General features: G+C 47.6%; 1 protein-coding gene across 1 annotated transcript; it reads right to left on the bottom strand.

Moving 5' to 3' along the window:
• Positions 1-8,039: 8,039 nt before the first annotated feature.
• On the bottom strand, positions 8,040-19,422 carry LOC135373943 (uncharacterized). Its single transcript, XM_064606982.1, has 5 exons — positions 19,353-19,422; positions 18,416-18,558; positions 15,971-16,100; positions 14,807-14,980; positions 8,040-8,262 (listed from the first exon to the last, which is right to left on the bottom strand). The coding sequence occupies exons 1-5, from the start codon at positions 19,407-19,409 to the stop codon at positions 8,098-8,100; spliced, it is 669 nt and encodes a 222-aa protein (XP_064463052.1). The 5' UTR covers positions 19,410-19,422; the 3' UTR covers positions 8,040-8,097.
• Positions 19,423-21,604: the final 2,182 nt, after the last annotated feature.

Raw genomic sequence — 21,604 nt, 5'->3', positions numbered from 1 at the left:
TTTTTCTGAGAGAGAGAGAGAGGGATCCGCTATAGACAAGGTGCACGCTGGGATCTGTCCTAGAACCCCATGTTAAGTCGATAATTTATGGAGGTTTGGACACCTGGATTCCACTATAGATCCACGCCTGCACCTGCAATTTTTTTTCTTTCGAAATAGCGTACAAGCTGCAATGTGGTCCCCACTTATTCTTATCCAACATTTATTTGTTGTATGGCCCATGTAGATCGTATTCCCGGCAGTGTAATGTCAGTCTACTCGGAGTCTGTGGAAATTTTGTTCTCATTTGAGCATTTTTGAATGTGTTTTCTAATTATTATTTTGCGTTTCCCGTTGGTACTTCAACACCACTACAAGTGAGACTATCACGGGTAGAGAGAACCTTGAGCATGAGGACGAACACAGAGAGACAACCACACGTATCCGTGTGGTTGTCTCTCTGTGTTCGTCCTCAGGCTCAAGGTGCCGCCTACCATGTACGTTCACCATCTTGCCGCAATTTTCTCTGTTATCTCTGCAGAAGTGAGACTATGTTTTTGTTAATTTGTGGACACTTCTTTGTTTAGTGAGCCCACTATAAGGCAGGTCACAGGGCCCTACAGGATCCCTCTGCCGACGTATGATGTTGTTCAATCCATTCAGCAACTGCAGCAGGGTGATAGCGTTCCTACAGAGCTCCGCAACAGAATTGTTAAATGGTTGCATGCTGATATCCTGCGGTATGACCTGTGAGTCTTTTTTGAAACAGTGATCAGCCCAGCTATTATTATTGTGCAGTGCTTTTCTAAATAAGAGATACACTTCAACACAGGTATCCTGGTCGGAAGACTCTGTACTATGAGGCAGCAAGGCAGTTGGTGTTCACGCATCCACAGCTGAAGGACGCTGCCGGGAGTGGCTTTGTATGTACACTGCCATGCTATCTTTTTACCTTTCACACTGCAGATTAACAGGTTCTGTGCTGTAAGCCCTAAATTTGTGATTCTGCTAATTTCACCGCAGCCTCTCGAGACCTGGTTTACGTGCTCTCAAGGCCGCGCACTACACGCTGGGAGTTTAAACATTGTGCTGGTGACGGTTTTCGTTTACAGGATTCATGGCAACGAGCCTTGAAATTCCGCACCAAAAACCAGAGGAGGAAGCTGGCCAACGTACCCGACGTACTGGAGAACAGACAGAAATTTACCCAGCCTAGAGGGAGGACACCACCAGGGTCCAACGAAGCGAGACGATATTTTCGCCCGATGGTAAGATTCTGGCATTGGTGGCTCATTGCGGCTTCCAATATCATCTGGCATTTTCTCACCCGCAGTTTTTGTTTTGTAGTTGCAGAATAACCACGGATCAATACAGGAGGTGCCAGAAAATGAGGACACATTTTCTGAGAGGAAGCTATGGCTCAGGACCGCAAAGCCCACAGTGTTGGCAGTTATAGCGAAGTACCCGTCTCTGGCAATCACGAGTGGTGTGGGTATTCCAGCATCGTGACTGACGTCATGCAAAGGCTGGTGATAGTTTGTGCTGGTAGTGAGCAACTCTTGTTTGGTTACTTTCAGATTCATGATGAGTTTAAGCGCCACACTGGTAAAGATGCCGAGAATGAGCTGATGTCCTTCATCAATACAAAAGGAGAAACAATCATGAAGCTTGCGAGAAGCCGAAAAGCTGCCGCTAGAGTGATCCTGCTAGTGAATGAGAAACTCTCAAATGCTCCAACTCTTCAAGAACAGCAGTGTTGGTATACGGCTTGCAGGGGCACATTTGGTGGGCTGGTGGGGGATACTTAACTACTCATTTCCATTGCTGGATGCTTGGGCTGGTGTTAACGTTGTTCTTGTAAGGGGTTGGCTCTACTGCGTTCTATTCTCTGATATTACCACCAGTTATAATCTATTCATCCGCCGGGACTGCACATGTTATTAAAAGCTGAGAAGCCTTGTTTTTTATTGTTGTGTAGCCGGCGTGCGCGAGGTTAGAGTTTTTAATAGAATTACCACCAGTGCCAGCATTAGAATGTTTCGTTTATTTTGAGACAGTTCGCTTCACACAGAAAGTGTTAAGAAAACCGGAGTCTTTGTGTGCAGTACTTGAGTTGCAAACAGACTGTGGTACTTGTTGTGTGTAAGCCGTGAAGGTTTAGAGCTTAACCCTGTTTTTCCCCAAATTTGACCCTAAGTTGAAGCCCGCCTGTCTCGGGTTATCGCGTAACTATTACCCGCGAAACTGCACCTGAGCTAGACACCTCAAGGCGTCGACATGCCATCATTCATAAAATGCGCAGTTGATTACCTCTAAAACTCTGAATGAGCGGCGCGGCGAGCGTTAATTAAAAAATAAAGCCCCATTTCTCCTCGGGTTTGCAGGAATTTTTGACATGAAAGTATTGGCCCAATTTTAACCCCGGAATCTGAAAAAGAAATAAACAAATGAAACGAGAAAACTTAACGGCCTAGGTGCAGCACCTGTTTGTAACTCAAGTAGCAGGAAAGCAGCAACTGTGTTGCTTGTATTGTCTCTTCATGAAGTGATCTGTCTCTGTTAAAAAAAAAATCACTACTTTCAACTATAACTGCTGCTGTAGCCTCAACAGGGTATCATTGTTTCAGACTTCTATTCCATTGGTGTCATTCATGGGCTTGCTCACCTTTTAAAGGAGACTGCATCTGACCTGTTCACTTCAGTAAGTGCATACATTTTGTTTAGTGTGTTCCAGTACACACTTCCCAGTGAAGTGTTGCAGTTATCTCGTGTGTGGCATACCAGGCAGGAGCAAAACAGTAATTCCATTACTCTGATTTCCTCACCCTTGTTTCAATGTATATACGCAGAGCGAAAATGCTGTCTACCCGACGGTGGTCACCGATGACCCAACAAGACGGACCCATGCAGCGTCGTAGTGGAGGGGAGCACCTATGCGGCGACAGACACCATTTCGGCCGTATCGATTGCTTTTGAGCTCTACTGGGTATTCAACCTAAAGTATGCACCATCCCTGCGAAGAACCGTTGCAGTCTTGGAATATTTCTTTGGACTCCGCAAGAACAAGAACGGTGTACTTGTGTCACGCGTTTTATCTGACATTCAGTCAATGTTGAACACAGTGTAAGTGCACAAGAGAGCATGGACGCAGCGTGTTTTTTTTTTTTCAGAAAGAACTTAGTATTCGCTTATGCCACTGCAAAGTACAGTATGTTGCATTTTGTTATTTCTTGCATTTCATTTCAAGGTAAATGCAAGCAACCATTTACTGTAGTACTATAGAAAGCAGAGGCCCTAGTCAGCCGTGCCTTCCAAATGTTCTAAAAAACCCTACAAAGCATTGTAGTAGTTGCGCGGAATGTTTTAATATGTTTTGAGTTGCCTTCTTTATTGAAGTGTTCTGCGCTATTATGAGCGGGAACACCACTGAAAAGTTTAATTGAGAGACTACTATACTAGTCAGTATACATTGTATTTTACCCTTGCATACAACAGTATATAATAAAGCTATTCCATGTACCACCCCTTGAACGTTTGTCAATTGTTGAGCTTAAAAAATTCATTATTTTTTAATTGCTTTAAGCAGTAATATTAGTGAAATGCATTAACTCCCCAATGGAGTAAATCTAACCCTACCAAGGGGTTTCCTTCACACCCATATGCAGGGTGTATCAGGAGACCGGTATGGGTGTAAATTAAGCACCTCGCCCCTGGGCGTCTATTTTACTCCATGGGCCCTAGGCGTTGCTTTCACTCACAAAAGGGAGTGATTGCTTGCAGTGTGGGTGTTTGTGCATTGTACCCCCGAAAAGGAGCTTATTTCATTCCTTTTTTTCTCAGAGTGCACTTGTCTTCCGCAGTTCCCGGTGTTTCGAAAGAGATAACAACATTTGTGAAGTCGATGACTGTTTCATTTTCGACTAGAAAGTCCATTACGAGTATTACATCCCGTGATAACGGAATCGTCGGCTCTGGTATCGATTAACGCAATCATCTCATGGCCGTCGATGAGTATTTTCAGGTTATTGGTAATTTTCCGAGCGTCGTGGCGGTGCCGCGTTGCTGTTCGTCGAGTTGGAGGAATTGTAACCTGTCGTCGGCCCGCAGCTTCACCTCCCGGAGCTGCAGTCTCCAGTTTTCCCGGTTAGGGCTGCGCCACACGGGTCGCCTTGCCGGTGACGGTGAACGTGCTCTTCCTGGCGACTTGCTGCGGTGGGGGACGCTCGGGGACAGGTCGCGTCGCGAGCCAGCAGAAGCATTCTGCTGCCGTATATAGTCTTCAATTGTGGCAGGGAGACTACCGCGCTGAGGGCAGGGGGCGTCGGGTGAAAAACCGGGAAGCCCAAGGCGTCGGTAGGGACATCGGCGATAGACGTGGTTGGCCTCTCCGCAGTGATAGCAGAGCGGTCTGAAATCGGGAGTCCGCCAAACGTCTGTTTTGCGAAACGGCTGAGAGTGTGGGGGGGACGCTCGGAGTAGGTTGGACAGGCCGAGGAGGCTTCCACCGGTTTCCGTAGAACGGCGGACGAGTAGGTGGCACCTGGGTCATTCCAGGCCAAATCACCCAAATGTCGTGCTCGACCCCCCTTAGTTTTGCTTCCAAAACTTATCATGGACTCCTTATTGCCAATAAAGCTATTTTCCCGAGTTTTACTGGACAATGTTGAACCGTTGTCGATTTAGGCGGGGTCAAGGTTCGTCAGAATCGCGAAAAACATGCTACGAAAAAAGTTACCTACTGAGTACGGTTTTGAGTCTAGGTGGACTTAGTGACATAGAATGGAAGAGCGTGGCCCTAACATTCTGCCAATATAAAGTTCTTCCCTCGTGTTTCATTTTCGGCCAGCGAAACAGGGCTGCTTTGTGGCGCTATTTCTTGCAACTTTGCGCTTTGCTAAGGGCACTTTTCGCACAAGCTGGAAGGGACAAATAAATTCAGCGTATTCTGTACCTTCCATACTTCAAAATCACATGTTTTGAAGGCCGACCACACAATATTTTTCGCCCCATTTAATCCCAAATGCCGTACCCTTGGTAAAGTTGGCCATTTTCAACGCCATTTTTGAAAATGAAGCGGTCGGCCGAGAACAATCGAAATAGATGGAGATGTCAGATCAATATCTATACTAAAGCGTATAAAAAAAATTGAGAAGGTACTTTTTGATAAGGGTGAGAAAATATTTTTTTTATATCCCACTCACTCTACACATAGTTACGCTGAACGGCGCACGGGTGGGTCCCGAGGCTTGGTTCGGATAACGTTTTTCCGTGTGGTGAAGTTTTCCTATCCGTTATGGAGGACCAGAACAGACATTATATTCAGCTAAGTCATATCTATGCTACTACCGCGTACTAGCCCGATACGTTCATGTCGTGCTTACTGATGTATCCACACTGAATATCTGGCTGCTGATGATCACCCAAGCAGGCTGGAATGCTAAAAGGCTAGTTTCATCTCAAATCGAACAATCCGGTACACTTGATGTCTCGAATGAAGAAGACGAAATCGCATTTCTATTAATGTAAATTTCTTTCAAGTAGACATCCTGAACCAGTGTTTTCTTTTAATTTGAAACTCCAGGGGGCATTATGCAAAGCTTCCACCAGACTGCTGCAAACGAAAAACAAAGATCACGAACGTGAAGTGCGGACGGCAGGGCGTGCCAGCGGGAATTCGCCGACCCGGATTGCTAGCCGATCCAGGTTTCACTTCGTTTTCGGTTGCTTTCGCCATTTGATGCTTTTTGCGTGATCTTTTGCAACGTAACATTTCGAATACAAACGCATAACAACATCTTTGAACGCATGATAACATGTTAGAATGTCTAGTGAACCTCTCCATTGCTCACCTTAAAAATAAAGTCGTTGGTGTATGTTGTTGGTGTCACACACCTTTTTAGGTATTAATTCTCGACAACTTCAAACACTCTGAATGTAATAGCATGTATCGCCATGTTTTCGAAAATGCTGCAGCTAGAAGCTAATTTCAGCGGGAAGGACAAGAAATTACGTGACGTACAGAGCAAATACCATGATTTCTTTATTTTTCATTTTTTGTGAAAAGTTATGCATGTATGTGTATGTGTGTGTGTATGTGTGTATGTGAGTAATTGAACTTTTGTGATTGTGTTGTTATTAAGTTATCTCCTCTTCCCTATACAATGCCACTTAGGTGCAGCAGTAGGGTAGTGTAAATAAATAAATCAATACATAAATAAAATAAATATTCCGCTTTTCCGCTTAAATTGATGTATTGTATTAAATCTCAGCGTGTCAATGCCGCTATGTGGGAAGCCTATTCCACGAAAAGAATTCCAAGGACGTGTACGTGCGCACACAAATTCTATTCATTCGCTATAAGCACCGTGGAACAGAGTGTATAATGGAATCCAAGCCTAACTCAAAATGGTGTAGCGAAAATTTCGCACCCTTCTTGTAACGTGCCAAAATAGGAGAATCGTCCAGTGACATTTTCTTCGTGTACTTTGAGGCGCTACCTTTACCATACATTAAAAGCGAAAACGTTACTGCCAGCTGCTGAGTGGAACCCCTGCACAACTTCACGCTCGTTCGTTGTTAGCAGACTATCAACATTATGATAAGTGTGTCATGCAACAGCACGCGCACATTTTCCTTTCTCTCGAATTTTCGGCGTACTGCTTTAATTTCGCAGGTACTCCCGGGTTATCCGCGGTGCTCTTTTCACATGGGGTCACGAGGGCGCGCGCAGCGACAGCGAGCAGAGTCCTTCGTGGCCACCTGTCGGCAGGCCCGTCGGCGTGACCCATAGGCTAACATCTTTCATCGATCCACTCATTTATTTCATTAAGTAGTCAGGCCTATCCGGATATATTGCCGAGATAGCGACATGCAAGGGCAGCGCGGCTGTCGCACGAAGAGCGCATAAAATTTTGTGCGCCCTTCATAGAGTGTATGCAAATGAATGAATGAATGTGTCACGAAGAAAGCTGACAAACACCGCTGTGGAGCACACCCCTAGAGATGTTGCGTTTTGTGAAAACGCCATTTGACACGGCGCTTGTGTAGAATACCCCATTAGAAAGTATCGCTTGAAGCTTGCGCCACAGAGGCTTGTGATACACACTAAATACAGGGTGCCGCAGCTAACATATTTAAAACAAAATATGTATATCACTCTTTCCGAGATCAAATCAATTGCAGTATAGTATATGCTGAAGGGCACTCCTTAGGAGGGCATTAGCAAACTCGAAAGCAAAGCAAAGCAAAGCAAGGCTTAGCAAACTCCTGAGGAAATGTGTTAATTTACTTTCAATAGTATCTTTTTTAAAAATAAAAGCTAGAAAGCTATCCAAATTCAAACATCTCGGCCCTTCGGTCACCTGATACCGGAGCAGTTAAAAAAAATTGTTCAATGATCGTCCGCAAAAAAATTCGTCAATGAACACGATTTTTTCTTTATTCGTTGCGCATCTTCGGAGACACGTCTTTCCATCACGCCCAGTGTGAGGGGGTGAATGAGCACAGTGCTGTCCTCAGCCGTCGAAGATGAGCTCTAACTTGCAGTAACAAAACAAAAACAAATGTACCCTGTTACATGCATTTTCTGTTTCCTGTTAATGTTCTACCAGGACGCAAGAGGCGATTGTGTGGTCTTTCCCTCTTTCACACTGGGGATGAAGGAAAGACGAGTCTCCCAGATGCGCAATAAATAACACAACACAATAAAGAAAAAAAACGTTCCTTCACGATTTTTGTGCGGACGATCTATCGAACGGATTTGTTTTTCTGAAAACAGCTCCGGCATCAGATGACCGAAAGGGCCAGATGTTCTCATTTGGATAGCTTTGTAGCTTTTATAATTAAAAAAGATACTATTGAAAGTAAATTAACACATTGCCTTAGGAGTTTACTAATGGCCTTCTAAGGAGTACCCTTATTGCACCTCGGAAAAAGTGATGCATACATTTTTCTACGAATATGTTCGCGTCTAGCTAGGATACCCTGTATAACCGAAGCACCAGAAATGTTAAAAGATAGAGTGTAAGACCGACTCGGGGAATATAAAATGTACACTTTACTCATTGGCTACTACGGCTACGGCATTGGCTGTGGTGAAGCTACCAAGATACAGGGCCTTCAAAATGGTATACATACCTTTCTCGACATAGTGCAACCCGAGTCGTACGCTACCGTGATAGTGGTGTCAAACGTACGGCCCCATTGGTCCCATCGAGTGGCGTCGGTTTCAAGGTGCTCCAAATGTTCGGTTACTATCCTATAATATAGTCCATTTTCGCAGAGCTGAAAATGAGGACTCAAGGTAAGAGCCAGCATTACTACAAAACTAATGCAATAGATCAAATGGCACACATTATCATTCAGTATACAGTATTGAAATCGCTTTCGAACCAACCTACCAACTTTCGAACTAAATTTCCCTGCCATATCTAGGAGAACATAGTCCCTAATGTCTGAAACAGGATTGTGACAGTGAAAACGCCTTTCACGTCACACTTAAAAAGACTATCCCCAGCGGTACCGTGTGGACGAGGAAGATAGCCCTCCTCGGTAGCTCAATCGGTAACGTGTGGACTTGCTGGGCTCAATATCGCCGGTTGAACCGCGACCGAGGACTGTAGCAATGTGGGAGAGGTAACATTGAATCCAGCACAGTTTGTCGGTGTTTTACGACGCACGTCAGAATAACTCCAGCTGGTAGAAATCAACCGCTATCCCACACTGTGGCACGTGCAACATGTCGCCGTACACCACAATGCCGCCGTACACTACAATTATTTGATGGGAACGATACGGTAATGTTCGGCTCCCTCTGCAGCTTAGGACCTCAGGACGTGAAGTAGGGCACGCTAACGGGAGAGCAGCCCATACGATTGTCTCGTCCGTTTCCAGTTTTCGCTGCAATATAGTAATGGGGAGCTCGCCTAGTCATTTCCTTGCCATTTTCTTTCTCTTTTATTGCCAGAAACCACGCAGGCGTTTTCCTTGGCCAAAACAAAACAACCTGGCATCTTCACCAGCTAACACTTTTTTCACCCAGCCTCGATACAACCGTGCAGTGCGTTACGGTAACTATATACGGTGTAGTCACATTCGCACCGCTTGCGTTCAGCTTTGCATTATGTTGAACGCATACTTGATTTAATTTAATTTATGAGGATTTGATCCTGTAGCGGCCATATCCGCGCGACACCAAGCGCGGTTTCCCCTCGCGCTCTAGAATAAACAGTCAGTTCTGCCTATCGCCCTGGTCTGATCAGTCGTCTTCCACGCTGGTGACCGGAACGTGATCATGGATGGCAACGGTACGCAGCCCCTGGTATCCTCCTTCGCCGTACGACCGCCGCCTTTTACCCGTTCACGCCCGGACATATGGTTTCGACAAGCAGAGTCACAGTTCACCTTGGCGCACATCACAAGTAACGAAATTTCACCATGCCTTGTCCGCCCTCCCCGAAGACATTCTCATCGAGGTGGCAGACACCGTCAACTGTCCTCCCGCTGACGCTTCGTACGACGCCTTGAAGATTGCCGTCGTCGAGCGAACCTCTCCCTCTGACCGCCAGCTGCTGAACGACCCTCTTGGCGACCGCAAACCCTCCGAAGTTTTGCGGCAAATGCAGCATTTGATCGGAAGCTCCACCTTCGACCCCAAGCTCCTTCGCGAGCTTTTTCTTTCTCGACTGCCTCCGTCCGTACAGCTGGTCTTATCCGCTTCGGACGACAGCGACCTTCCGTCCCTCGCAACACGCGCCGACAAGGTAACGGAAATTGCATGCGGGCAAGCTTCTGAGCACACTCTCTCTGCAGTGAACAGCACCCACCCACAATCCTCACCCGAAGCGTGCGGTACATGTACCTCTTCATCGGCGTCCTCAGAAAACTCGGAACTCATCGCTTTACGTGATGAAATAAAGCGGCTCGCCGACACCTTCAACAGGCCCACGCGCTGCGACAGCCACTCTCCTGGCCGTGCTGGACAGTCCTGAATAGTACGCTCTCCAACACTGCCATCGTCATCCAACCGTCGTTCAGTCTGCTGGTACCACCGTCGTTTCGGCCGCAGGGCACGACGTTGCGAAGCACCATGCCGCTGGCAGGGAAACTTCACCGGGGACTCCTAACGGCGACCAGGAAACTCTCACGCGGCACGGTCGCCTCTCCTATCTCAAAAATCGGTCCGGAAGCCAGAATTTCCTTGTCGATACTGGCGCTGAAGTTAGTGTTCTCTCCGCATCTAGCCACGATCGACGACGTACACCTGTCATGTATTTGACCGCAGTAAATGGTTCCCGCATTGCAGTGTACTACCGCCGATCCTTGCCTCTGGATTTTGGGCTACGTCGTGTCCTCAATTGGGTCTTTCCGGTGGCAGACACTACGCACGATTTCCGATTTACGATTTCCTAGCGCACAATAACCTTATGGTCGATGTTGCTAGGCGTGTGTTGCTTGACAACCGGCGTTGAACGCCGTTGAATGGCGTTTCAACGTGCACACCACCGGCAGGTCTTACTAAACCCCGCCCGCAGGACACCGCTTGTGCGGAGCTCGTGCCGAGTTTCCATCCTTGACTCCCCCTGCGACTGGACGAAACCCGTCAAGCACCCTATCGTGCACCGCATCGTCACGCGGGGTCAGCCGATCTTTGCCAAAGCACGTCGTCTGAGCCCCGAGAAGCTGGCCATTGCGCGACAGGAATTCGACCATATGCTCGCGCTCGGTATCGTCAGACAGTCTTCCAGCACTTGGTCGTCACCTCTTCACATGGTCCCCCAAAAAACTGGCGACTGGAGGCCATGCGGAGACTATCGCGCCTTAAACTTGGCAACAGTTCTCGACCGTTACCCTCTTCCCAACATCTCCGACTTCACCGCCGGCCTTTCAGGAGCAACAACGTTTTCAAAAATCGATTTAACTAAGGCATACCATCAAATACCCATGGCCGAGGAACACATCGCGAAAACTGCGTTTGTAACACCGTTCGGGCTTTTTGAATTCCTCCGGATGCCCTTCGGCCTATGAAATGCGGCACAATCCTTTCAACAGTTTATTGGCGACACCACGTGCGGCCTTCCTTTTGTATTTGCCTACCTCGACGATTTGCTGGTTGCGAGTGCTTCTCCCGACCAACATACGGAGCACCTCCGCATCCTATTCCGACGTCTATCTGACCATGGATTGCTCATCAACGCCGATAAGTGCGAGTTCGGCGCCTGAGCTGGAGTTTCTGGGCCATACGGTCAACGCGCATGGAATTTCTCCCCTGGAATGCAAGGTAAAGCAAGTCCAGGATTTTCCCTTGCCCACAACCATCCGCCAGCTCCGCCGGTTCCTTGGCATGGTTAACTTCTATCGTCGTTTCGTCCCCCACTGTGCTGCTATTCTACGACCGCTAGAAGAACTCCTAAAGGCACATACTCCCAACTCCGCTAGACTCACGTGGCCTCCACAAGCAAAGGAAGCCCTCGCTTCAGCAGCCTCCTTAAGTCACCCAGTAAGTGGAGGTCCTACATCCCTCATGGTGGACGCATCCAACCAAGCCACGGGAACGGTGCTACAGCAGCGTATTGGCGGCCACTGGAAGCCGCTGGCCTTTTTCTCGAAGAAACTATCTGCTGCGGAAGAGAAATATAGCACCTTTGGTCGCGAACTTCTCGCCGCTTTCACAGCGGTTAAACATTTCCACTGCTACCTCGAAGACAAGTCATTCGTCATCTTCACAGACCATAACCTGCTGGTCTACGCGTATCAATCTGGAAGCTCTCGCTATTCGACACGCGAAATCAGACACCTCGCCTTCCTAGCTGAGTTCAACCCTGAATTCCAGCACGTTAAAGGAACCCACAACGTCCCCGCCGACGCTCTCAGTAGGACCTCTTCCCTCCATGACACCCCCATCAATCTCGGCGATCTTGCCAGGCAGCAAGAGCTGGACCTGAACTTAGGCACATCCGATCCGGCAATTCGTCGCTCCGCCTACAGCCTATCTCCTTTTCCGGTATCCAGCAGCCTATCTTTTGTGACACGGCAACCGGTTCACCCCGACCATTTGTACCAAAACCGATCAGGCGGTCCATCTGCTCATCGCTTCATTGCCTTTCTCATCCTGGAGTCAAAGCCACGCAACGTTTGGTAGCCACGCATCACGTTTGGCCATCGATGAACACCGACATTCGCACCTGGACGCGACCCTGCCTTGCATGTCAGCGGGCAAAGGTTCACAGGCACACCGCGTCTGCCCTCTTGACCTCCTCATTGCCTGACGCAAGGTTTACCCATGTCCGCATGGACATCGTCGGTCCCCACCTCCTGACGTGCATCGACCGTTTCACCCGATGGCCGGAGGCGGCCCCGATGCACGATTCAACAGCCGAGACCGTCGCACAAGCATTCATCTCAACTAAAATCTCCCGTTTCGGGGTCCCATCTCAGTTAATCACCGACAGGGGAAGTCAGTTCGAATCACGACTCTTTTCTGCCCCGACTCGTCTTCTTGGTACCACCCGATGTCGCACCACAGCCTATCACCCGTGCGCTAACAGCATTGTTGAACGTTTTCATCGCCACCTCAAAGCCGCCACAATGTCCTACGACGACAGCCCGAAATGGAGCGAATATCTTCCCGTGTTACTGCTGGACATTCGCAGTGCTTGGAAAGAATATCTGAAATGTACACCAGCGGACCTCGTCTATGGGGCCTCCCTTCGCCTTCCGGGCCAGTTCTTCGACCCCCATTCTTCGACCCCCAGCCGCTTGACAACCTACAGTTGACAGCAACGGACTATGTCGCACGCCTTCGCGACCACTTCTCCCGAGTTCGACCAACTGCCCCTCGAGTTCCTAGTACCCATCGGACCTTCGTTTCACCCCACCTCCGATCAGCATCTCAAGTTTTCCTCCGGGACCCCCTACTCTGGTCCACACCACGTGATCGAACGCCATCCCAAATACTTTATCATCGACTACGGTGGTCGTCGGGAAACGGTGTCCATCGATCGGCTCAAACCCGCCTTCACCGAATCCGACACTCAGCCTCCCTTCCTTACCGCTTCAGGCTCCACCCCCACCTGTCAACTGAGACCTACCTCCCGAACCCCCCAAACGGGTATCCTGGAGCGACCATGTCGTTTCTGGGGGGGAGCCCTGTAGCGGCCATATCCGCGCGACACCAAGCGCGGTTTCCCCTCGCGCTCTGGAATAAACAGTCAGTTCTGCCTATCGCCCTGGTCTGATCAGTCCTCTTCCATAATCGTTTCGTAAACCTAGCCGACGTGTGGGTGGACGGAACGGGCTGATTGGTCGCGGTTCAGAAAAGAACTGTTTCATTCAAGCACCCCTTCCCAGTCCGATACATGGACCAAATCTTTCCAGGTCTTTATTTAGTATGGTTTTAGGGAATATTTGTACCAGAAACAGCGCAATCCAATTGGATTGAAACATCCTAGTCAACGAGAAACGAAGGGTTTCACAATAAAACTCGCGAAAACAGCGATACATCACCCAAACAAACGCAAGGACACCGACGACAGCACCCGAATGACACTTTCAGAACTTGACATCACCGCATAGTACTCTGCAACCCGGTAGCCGTCACCAAAATCTACCGTGTCTGACCGCCTGATTGATCCCGAGAAAGGTGCACGCATGGTGCATGAATTACTACACGCTAAGGAAAACAATGTTGAATTTTCTACCCATCTCGGTAGGGCTGTACTGCAACCACATTTCTACTCAAATTTTACCTTTTGGGTATAACTGCAGAGTAGAAACTGTCGATCTACCAGCTTGGGTAGAAAATTCTACGTTTTTTTTTTCTCAGACCAAATGTGAGAGAGAGGAGCAAGGGCAAGGGCCGGCGCCGCGTAGATACCCGAGGAGGAGATGGCGCACGTGGATTGGACAGAAATGGTAGAAATACTGTCGTTCTACCACTTTGGGTAGAATATTCTACCTTTTTCTTTAGCGCGTACAAGCTGTAGATGAACCCATGTGTAGGAATAGCATTAGTGTTGATTTTAATTTAATTGCAACGCATACGGGACCGGGTTACTGAGATGTTACGGGATTAAACTGTCGAACGCACTACATCGGTCGCTCAAAACCGAGAGGCGTTTATCGTACTCCACTACGCATATTTTCCCTTACCATAACGTACATTTCGGTATTTGGCCACCTTACAAGTATTTCTATCCACATCATATATCTTCTGCATGAGGTTCATCTGGTCGGTTGTTCGTGTTTATCTTGCCGCTGTTTATTTCCATGGATACTTACATAGTTCACTGTGCGTATGTAACCGTAATCTGACCAAGTAAGCGGCCGTGAATTGATGGTGTGAACAGGCGGTGGTATTGATTCCGGCTCCCGCATCTTATTGCTCTTTGTAATAATAACGAGCACAAACGCGTTTTAGTTTTTTTTTTTTTTTTTGAGGGGGGGACTTGCCTTGGTCAGCATACTAGTACACTAAGGTCAATTGCAAAAAAAGACAGATGTGTGGGTCAGAACTGTCCCCCTCCCTTGATCCACGCCTTGGTCCAACAGACCGCTGTGCCAGCGGCAGGGAATCAGAGTGGAGTGTGTCATACGCTGTCTGTTCCCAGACTGCTTTTTCCGACAGACGTGGGTGCTCCGCCTTTGCTCACAGAACAATGCTGCATCTAGTATTGATGCATTGATGTTGTATTGATGGAGTGACACGGAACCAGAACGACACAACCGAAGTGTGGATTCTTTGTGTCGTTCTTGCACTTTGTCTCTCGGTCCTTTTTCCTGACTCCTATAACGTTCCGTGTCCGAACCATGACAGTCAATGTCGGCTTACCAGTTCTTTTGGATTGCCCTGGGTGACACTCTGGCATGGAGAAATGGGTGGTCTCCTATAATCCTTGTCTTTGTAAGTCGTTATTATGGCCGCAGCGCTGAAGGAGAGCAATTCCGTTGATTTCAAAGGCAGTGGTTGGAACCCAGTCACATGCCTGAATGCCAGCGAGTCAACCTGCAAGAACAGTAATGACTCCAAAGGTGAGGTAGCTTGAACATCCACTCTTATATGCATCGGGTGAGCACACATCTTGCTCAACTTACAGCGTATGAACACCTCGTTCAGGAAAACTCGTGACTTTTGAGCTTCTTTTGCCGTATGCTGAATCGCAGTACCACAGTTGGGAAAGATCTAGCGCGCGTGCGTAGCCAGGCATCTTATCGACGCCATCTATAGAGTTGGAAACGCGCCTCGATCTTTGCCGAAAGACCAAATGGCATGGCTGATTGGACAAAAACATCCGTTCGTATGTTTGAGGTGGTGGGAAAGAATTCTTCTGCCGGATGTGCTCTCCCGTTTTCCTACAGACCTCAGAGACGCATGTTCGCAGTTACCTCTGAAGTCGGCCCACGACGCGTACTAACCTGCTAGTCACAACTGTTCTGTCCAGCTCTGCACGGCTGCATACTCCATTCATAGAAACAGTTGTTTTGCGGCAATAACAGAGTCTCAGTCAATTGACTGCGGAATCGTTGCAATTTCCCGTGAAAGTTTCCCACGTGCATTTATCTATCAAGTAGACGACGCAATTGCTCAGAATAAAGACATATATAAATGTTCTCCCGTACAAGGTCGGTCACCCTGCCAGCGTTCCCCGGTCTGGGCCTGCGACTGTATATTTTACTATAGCCCAGTTTCACCAACACAGATTAACATTTGAACCGAGATCAGCAGTCCCTGAACTTGATTGTAACCCTGAACTCTACTTCACCAAGAGTATTTATTGTCACTAAGACATTCAGCACATCTCCGACTAACGTTGCTAAAAAGAATTAAAGTGCTAATTTCAAGGTTTAGCTCCCCCTGACCTTAGTTCGAAGTTAACCAGCGTTGGTGAAACCGGACCCATGTCATTTTGACATGAGTGACATTGTCTCCATCGTACAATAGTACCGATGCGACGGATTGTTCCGTTTCCGAACATTAGACAAAAACGTTGCTTACGAATGACGACTGCATTGACGGCATGCCAGGTCCCTGCCAGGGTGACGGTCCTGTAGTCCAGCATACGTTTGGGTCCGTTATATTGCGATTGAGAGTTGTTCGGTACACTAGGGCGTCTGGCTTAATTCCCCTGTAAAGAGAAACTGCTATCATGAGAAGCAGCCAGAAGCCCATACGGCATATTCTCTAGCTAGTAGACACTGACACAAGACTTACGAGACATTGATTTCGGCGTACTAGGGAGCCTATTCCATACCAGCAACCGAACAGTAATGTTTGTCCATACCGTCCACACACGCACAATACGAACGTGGACGACACAGTAAAAATGATTGGTAGCTGAAAATTGGGGCGAAGTTGCGACTGTTAGTGTGTGGTGGTGGAGATGGCATTTCAGATTGGTTTTGCCACGCTATCCATCATTGTCTGGCGTCTGACGATACGGTTTATTCTCCGGGAAGAATAAATTCACATGCCCGAATTCAGCAGTCCCACTTAGCCACTGGTTTTGTGACGTTTGGTCACGTCTGGTTTAAATTGATCGCGTGAGAACTTCGTCCGCAAATAACGAACCACCACCCTGCTATTCTAACCCGACTGCCGTGAGGCCCCTGGACAGCGCATAGGCTTTTTTCGCATAAATTTTTCGGCGAAATATAGGTAAGTTTACACTTGTAAAGCTACGAGAAGCGTTTGCCGTAAATGTCTCATTTTGTTCTCTGTTCACACGTCGTAAACCCGGCGGTCTAGCGATGGTCTAACTCGCATGTATTTGCATAGGACTGATGTAAACTAGGGGTGGGGGTAGTTTAAGCCGGTCTAGCGCGGAGCAGCTGTGAATGAGCATTTCGAGAAACAATCCAAAATGATTTTTGCTAGATACTGTTGCCTAGTTTTAAAGTCGAAATTGCACAAATTAAGGAAAAAGAACGTTGTGATGGACCCGTGAGCGAAGTAAATGAGGTAATAAACCCCCCGCCAATAAAAGCCGGTATGGAGTGGAATTTTGAAATCCGCTCTGCAAATTTAGAACTGATATCGTCCAAGTTAGTTATGTCAACATTGGGAGCTACACACAAGGCGCTTTCCGATCCAATGCTGACAGGAGGTCGTGCACAAACAGCTGTTACCTCCAGCAACAACGGCGCTGATTATGCGTGGTACTTTTAATACAGCCCCTAGTGCCTCTGTTATACATCATTAACAATAGTGTTTGCTGTGCTGCCGTTGCTGGTTCTGATTGATGGATTTAACTACTTGCTGCACACTATAGTGATCACCGGTACTTGTGGAAGATCTTTGTGTTTCTCGTTTACTGTTAAGTGTGTCCTGTTAAAAGTAGCATCTGTCGCGTAAACGGAGGTCACAAGAGCGAGGGAGAAGGGGGTGGTCGCATGTGCTTTACAGCTATACAGCGGATGATGGTACATGTTGCCCAGGATGTGAAGGCATAAATATCGAGCACGTTGCTCGCCTTTGAGATGTTAAGAGTGACGTTCCAAAATAATAGTATTTAGAGGGCACCTGGCGTTATCTGTTGGACGTCCCATTGCATTAACAAGGTACAATATTTCAGGTCTGACTCTGGAAAAGCCACACTATGAAGGAAGCTCTAGATCCCTTTGAAAGCATGGTTTGCTTACCCAGAAAGATGCAAGCTCCCTAGGAAAGCACTATTGTGTTCTGTGTCATTATGAAAGCAAGTTTTTGAAATCGCTATGAGCATGTTTCTTGGCGCAATTTTGTGCTGGTGAGATCTAGTTATGCTTATCGGCTTTAATGCATGGTGCTGCTGTATATGTCGACTGGGAGAAATTTTGATAAAAAAAAGCAAGCATGCCTTTAGGATATCAGATTTGGTTTTTCGATAAAAGTACAGGTAGAAATATCCCGCAGAGGCATAAAAGAGGCAGGGAATATTGCGAGCAGTGCTTTTCGTCAACAGATCTGTATGGACAAATCCTCCACAGGCGCATATAAACTCATCAGTAGAGTGCCAAGCAGCCCATGTAGTCATGATATAGATACCACGGCTAGCAGTCTGCAGATGCTGCGTGCAAAATTGAGCACATTGTGAGCTACTGTCTCCCTCCCCTCAATCAGCTCGTGACAATGTGTATAGTGCGCGTGCGTTTTGGCCAACCGGCTTCAGAGCCGGAGAGACTACGTGATCGATTTAAACCCGACGTCATTAAACAACGGTTTAAGTGGCTTGGTGAATACGGGCAACTGAGTTTACCCGCGGCTCTTTCGGGACAACGACCAGGTAGAAAAAGTATGTTTATGTGAGTCTTGGTGCGTATGACTTGAACGCGGTTTCGTTGAACCATCAAGTGTGTACAAGAGTAATCAGCGCAACATTTCCATTCTTTCGAAGCCTGCCGCTAAGATATTCGTATAAGCAGCACCCCGGACCCCCACGTCTGACACATATGTTCTACTCACTGTACAAGCTGATTGAAGTTAGCCATGAGGGTGCTTGGTTGTTGGCTTCCACGGAGTATGGCCACACCTAGAAGCACGTAGCCAAAGTTTCTCCTTGGCATTGGTTCTGCTCTCATATGGATATTTATAAGTCTGTCCGTTTCCTGAAAGAATTCAATCAACGCCTAGCACTAGAACGTTGTTGGTATTGGTGGAAAGTTCGACAATGCACGCGCAGGACACTCAACTCAGTTGGCGTTTGAAATGAGCGAGTGATATACGAATGGTTTACGAATGGAAATACGAAAGTTTGTGTAATGTTGGCTTCTTCGACACGCTGCGCATAAAATTGCATCCTATGGCTGTTGAATCCCCAATGCATCAGCTTCAGAGATCCGCAACAAAGGAATCAAGCAAGGGATTGTTGACTATCACGCGGCGGATACTAGAACGCACCTTTTGACGCCACCTAATATTCCTAAAAAGACATTATAGGGCCCACATGCTGACAACAGTTCACCGGACTATATGTTTATTACATGTTCCATGTGATGTGTTACGTTTCGGTGATAACTTTCCTGCGCGAATCAACTGCCGCGATGAAACCGTTTTCACGGTCATGGACACAATAAGGGCACGCCGGGAAAAGACATAGGTACTACAAGCAGGATCGATTATTTTTCTGAGGGCGGGGGAGTGGGTCCTGTCGTGGATAGCATGCCGCCACACAGTCAAAGTTAATCGAAACTATGTAACGACAGAAAGAGAGGGGTGTCGGGACGTTCGGATCCCCCCCCCCTATATCTCAATCCGCCCTCGACTCCAAGGTGACACTCTAATCTGATGAAGATGACTACCACGGGAGCCTTATCCCCCTTGTGCAGCGTCGGCGTCAGCCCTCCCTATTTTACAACACATTTTTTCGAAAGAAACGGGTAAGACGAATCTCATGGCTTACTGTTAGAAATGCTTCGACATGACCGACATAAGTGGAAACGCTTGGACGGAGTTCCATGTCCAGGACAGCGAAGTCTGTCATCTTTGGCCAGTACGATGCGATGGAATTTTCAAGTTTGCCCTGATTAGCGTTGGCTTTTCTGAAACAGTCCACCAACACGTCCACCAATGCACCAGGACACGCGCTTCTCAGCACACTAATTTTGACGCATGCTCATTTTCAGACATAGAACTACTTCACTTACGAGCTCGGTATGTCGATACCAGTTTTGCTTCTCGCAAGACCGAGATTCTTGTTTTTTAGTTGATTGAGGTCTTGGACGGTGAAGAACATGAAGTAACACACATCATCCAGTGGGTGAAATATTGCCTGAACGACTGAGCTGACGCAAGCAAGAAACTTATGAGGCAGAGCTGGACATGAAAGAACATTATGGATTAGCAGTGATGCAGTGAACAGAATTCAGAAAGAATTCACAACGTGCAAACAACACTTCTGTACCGTAATCGTCAATCAAGGATTCACAATATAAACCACTTACGTGGTTTCAAGGTGGTGGTAGTAGTAGTCGTCGTGGTGGTAGTCGTCGTGGTTGTCGTTGTCGTAGTGGTGGTAGTCGTGGTAGTGGTTGTCGTGGTGGTTGTAGTCGTGGTTGTTGTCGTAGTCGTCGTGGTCGTAGTCGTCGCAGTAGTAGTCTCAATTGGCGCTGTGGTCGTAGTCGCCGTGGTGTGGGTAGTCTTAGTAGGCACCATGGTCGTAGTAATCGCCGTCGTAGTATCAACGAAAACTTCCTGAGTGGTTGCCTCCGTCGTGGTCAGAGTTAGGCTTTCTACTAAGAATAGCAAAGTTAGTAGCCACGACACAATCGCTTCACATGAATTCCGTTACGCTAAAACATTCCATCTCGGGATATTCCCTGAAAACAGCACTGATAACGTGATCTCAAACCACAGCGGTGAAAGAATAACACGGCGCGAGATGACTCGCGTGCCTGACCTTCGCAAAACGCACGCGTTACGGGCCAATGAGGAATGTCCAGAGCGAACAGAAAAGCTACTTTATTTTCTCAATGGTATGGTGCACAGCTCCACCTGTTCATCTACGAGGGGTCGACAGTGTCCGCCGCTGCTGTTCAGCTGTAGACCCCCGCGGTTGATGTAGCCTACGAAAAATTAAAACTATTGTAATTGAAAATGTATTGAAATTATAGTCGCAACACTGAACACCAGAAGACATTCGACAATATCGTATACCATAGAATGAATCTGACATAGCATCCACTGTTACACATATTTCATTAATAGTCTACCACAAGTGTTGGTGCCGGTGTTACAGGCATAAAACTTAACTACAGTGTTAGGCCTTCCCATTCGGAGATTCGATGTCAACGATACCCCTGCCTTAACCGGGTGCTCTAGTTTACTCATAGTTCGAAGAAAGGAAAATTAACGCATAAAGTGCGCCTCGGCTTCTACTTGGGAGTTACCAACATTCGAGAAACTGCGAACGGTATATACTGTGCTTTAAACTGCGCATGAGATGCGCGTATCTGACAGATATAGGAGCATGCACACAAAGCTCTTAATGTAACACTCGCCTTCCAGAAGGTGCAACGTGAAGCGGGATTATGTCAGCCCAAGAAAACACGTCCGGTGAGGTCCATGCATAACTGAACGACGACTGGACTGTTGGAACTTCTGAACGTCCGGTTGCATGAGCTCGCGCTGCATCCTTCTGCTTCTTCATCGTGACAGATACCGGCCGCTTTCAACAGATGTATGCTTTCACAGCGCCAGCCGCTAACGGGAAGGTTCTAGGAGGTCGCAGCCCTGCTCGGTAGTTCAGTCGGTGATGTGTTGGCTTGCTGAGCTCAAGCTCGTGGGTTCGATCCCGTACGAGGACGGCAGCAATGTCGGGGAGGTAAAATGTTCCAATCTGCTAGATCCCTCGCAATCCATCTAACCTCCCTTCTCAACCGGCGCCGCGATAATTAAACAAACGAGAGTTTAAGCAGTGTGACGTCACGTCAAGTCTTGGTTTGTCGCCTAGATTAGTGTCCTTGCGCATGGTGGAGGGCAATGTGCCAATGGAAACAATTGGTGGATGCAGGCTAGCTGGTTGTACCATGCGCGAGAATTCGAGACAAAACATAAAGCAGGATTCACCTGTTAATATCTCAATAGGGCCCATGTATTGGAGATCTAAAAGCCCGTGAAACACATTCTGTTGACAGCGCTGTAATTCGCTGGTGG

Source organism: Ornithodoros turicata, unplaced genomic scaffold, assembly GCF_037126465.1.
Source record: "Ornithodoros turicata isolate Travis unplaced genomic scaffold, ASM3712646v1 Chromosome36, whole genome shotgun sequence".
Classification (NCBI taxonomy): Eukaryota; Metazoa; Arthropoda; class Arachnida; order Ixodida; family Argasidae; genus Ornithodoros; species Ornithodoros turicata.
Note: the sequence above shows the minus strand (reverse complement) of the source record. Positions and strands in the feature narration are given on the sequence as shown.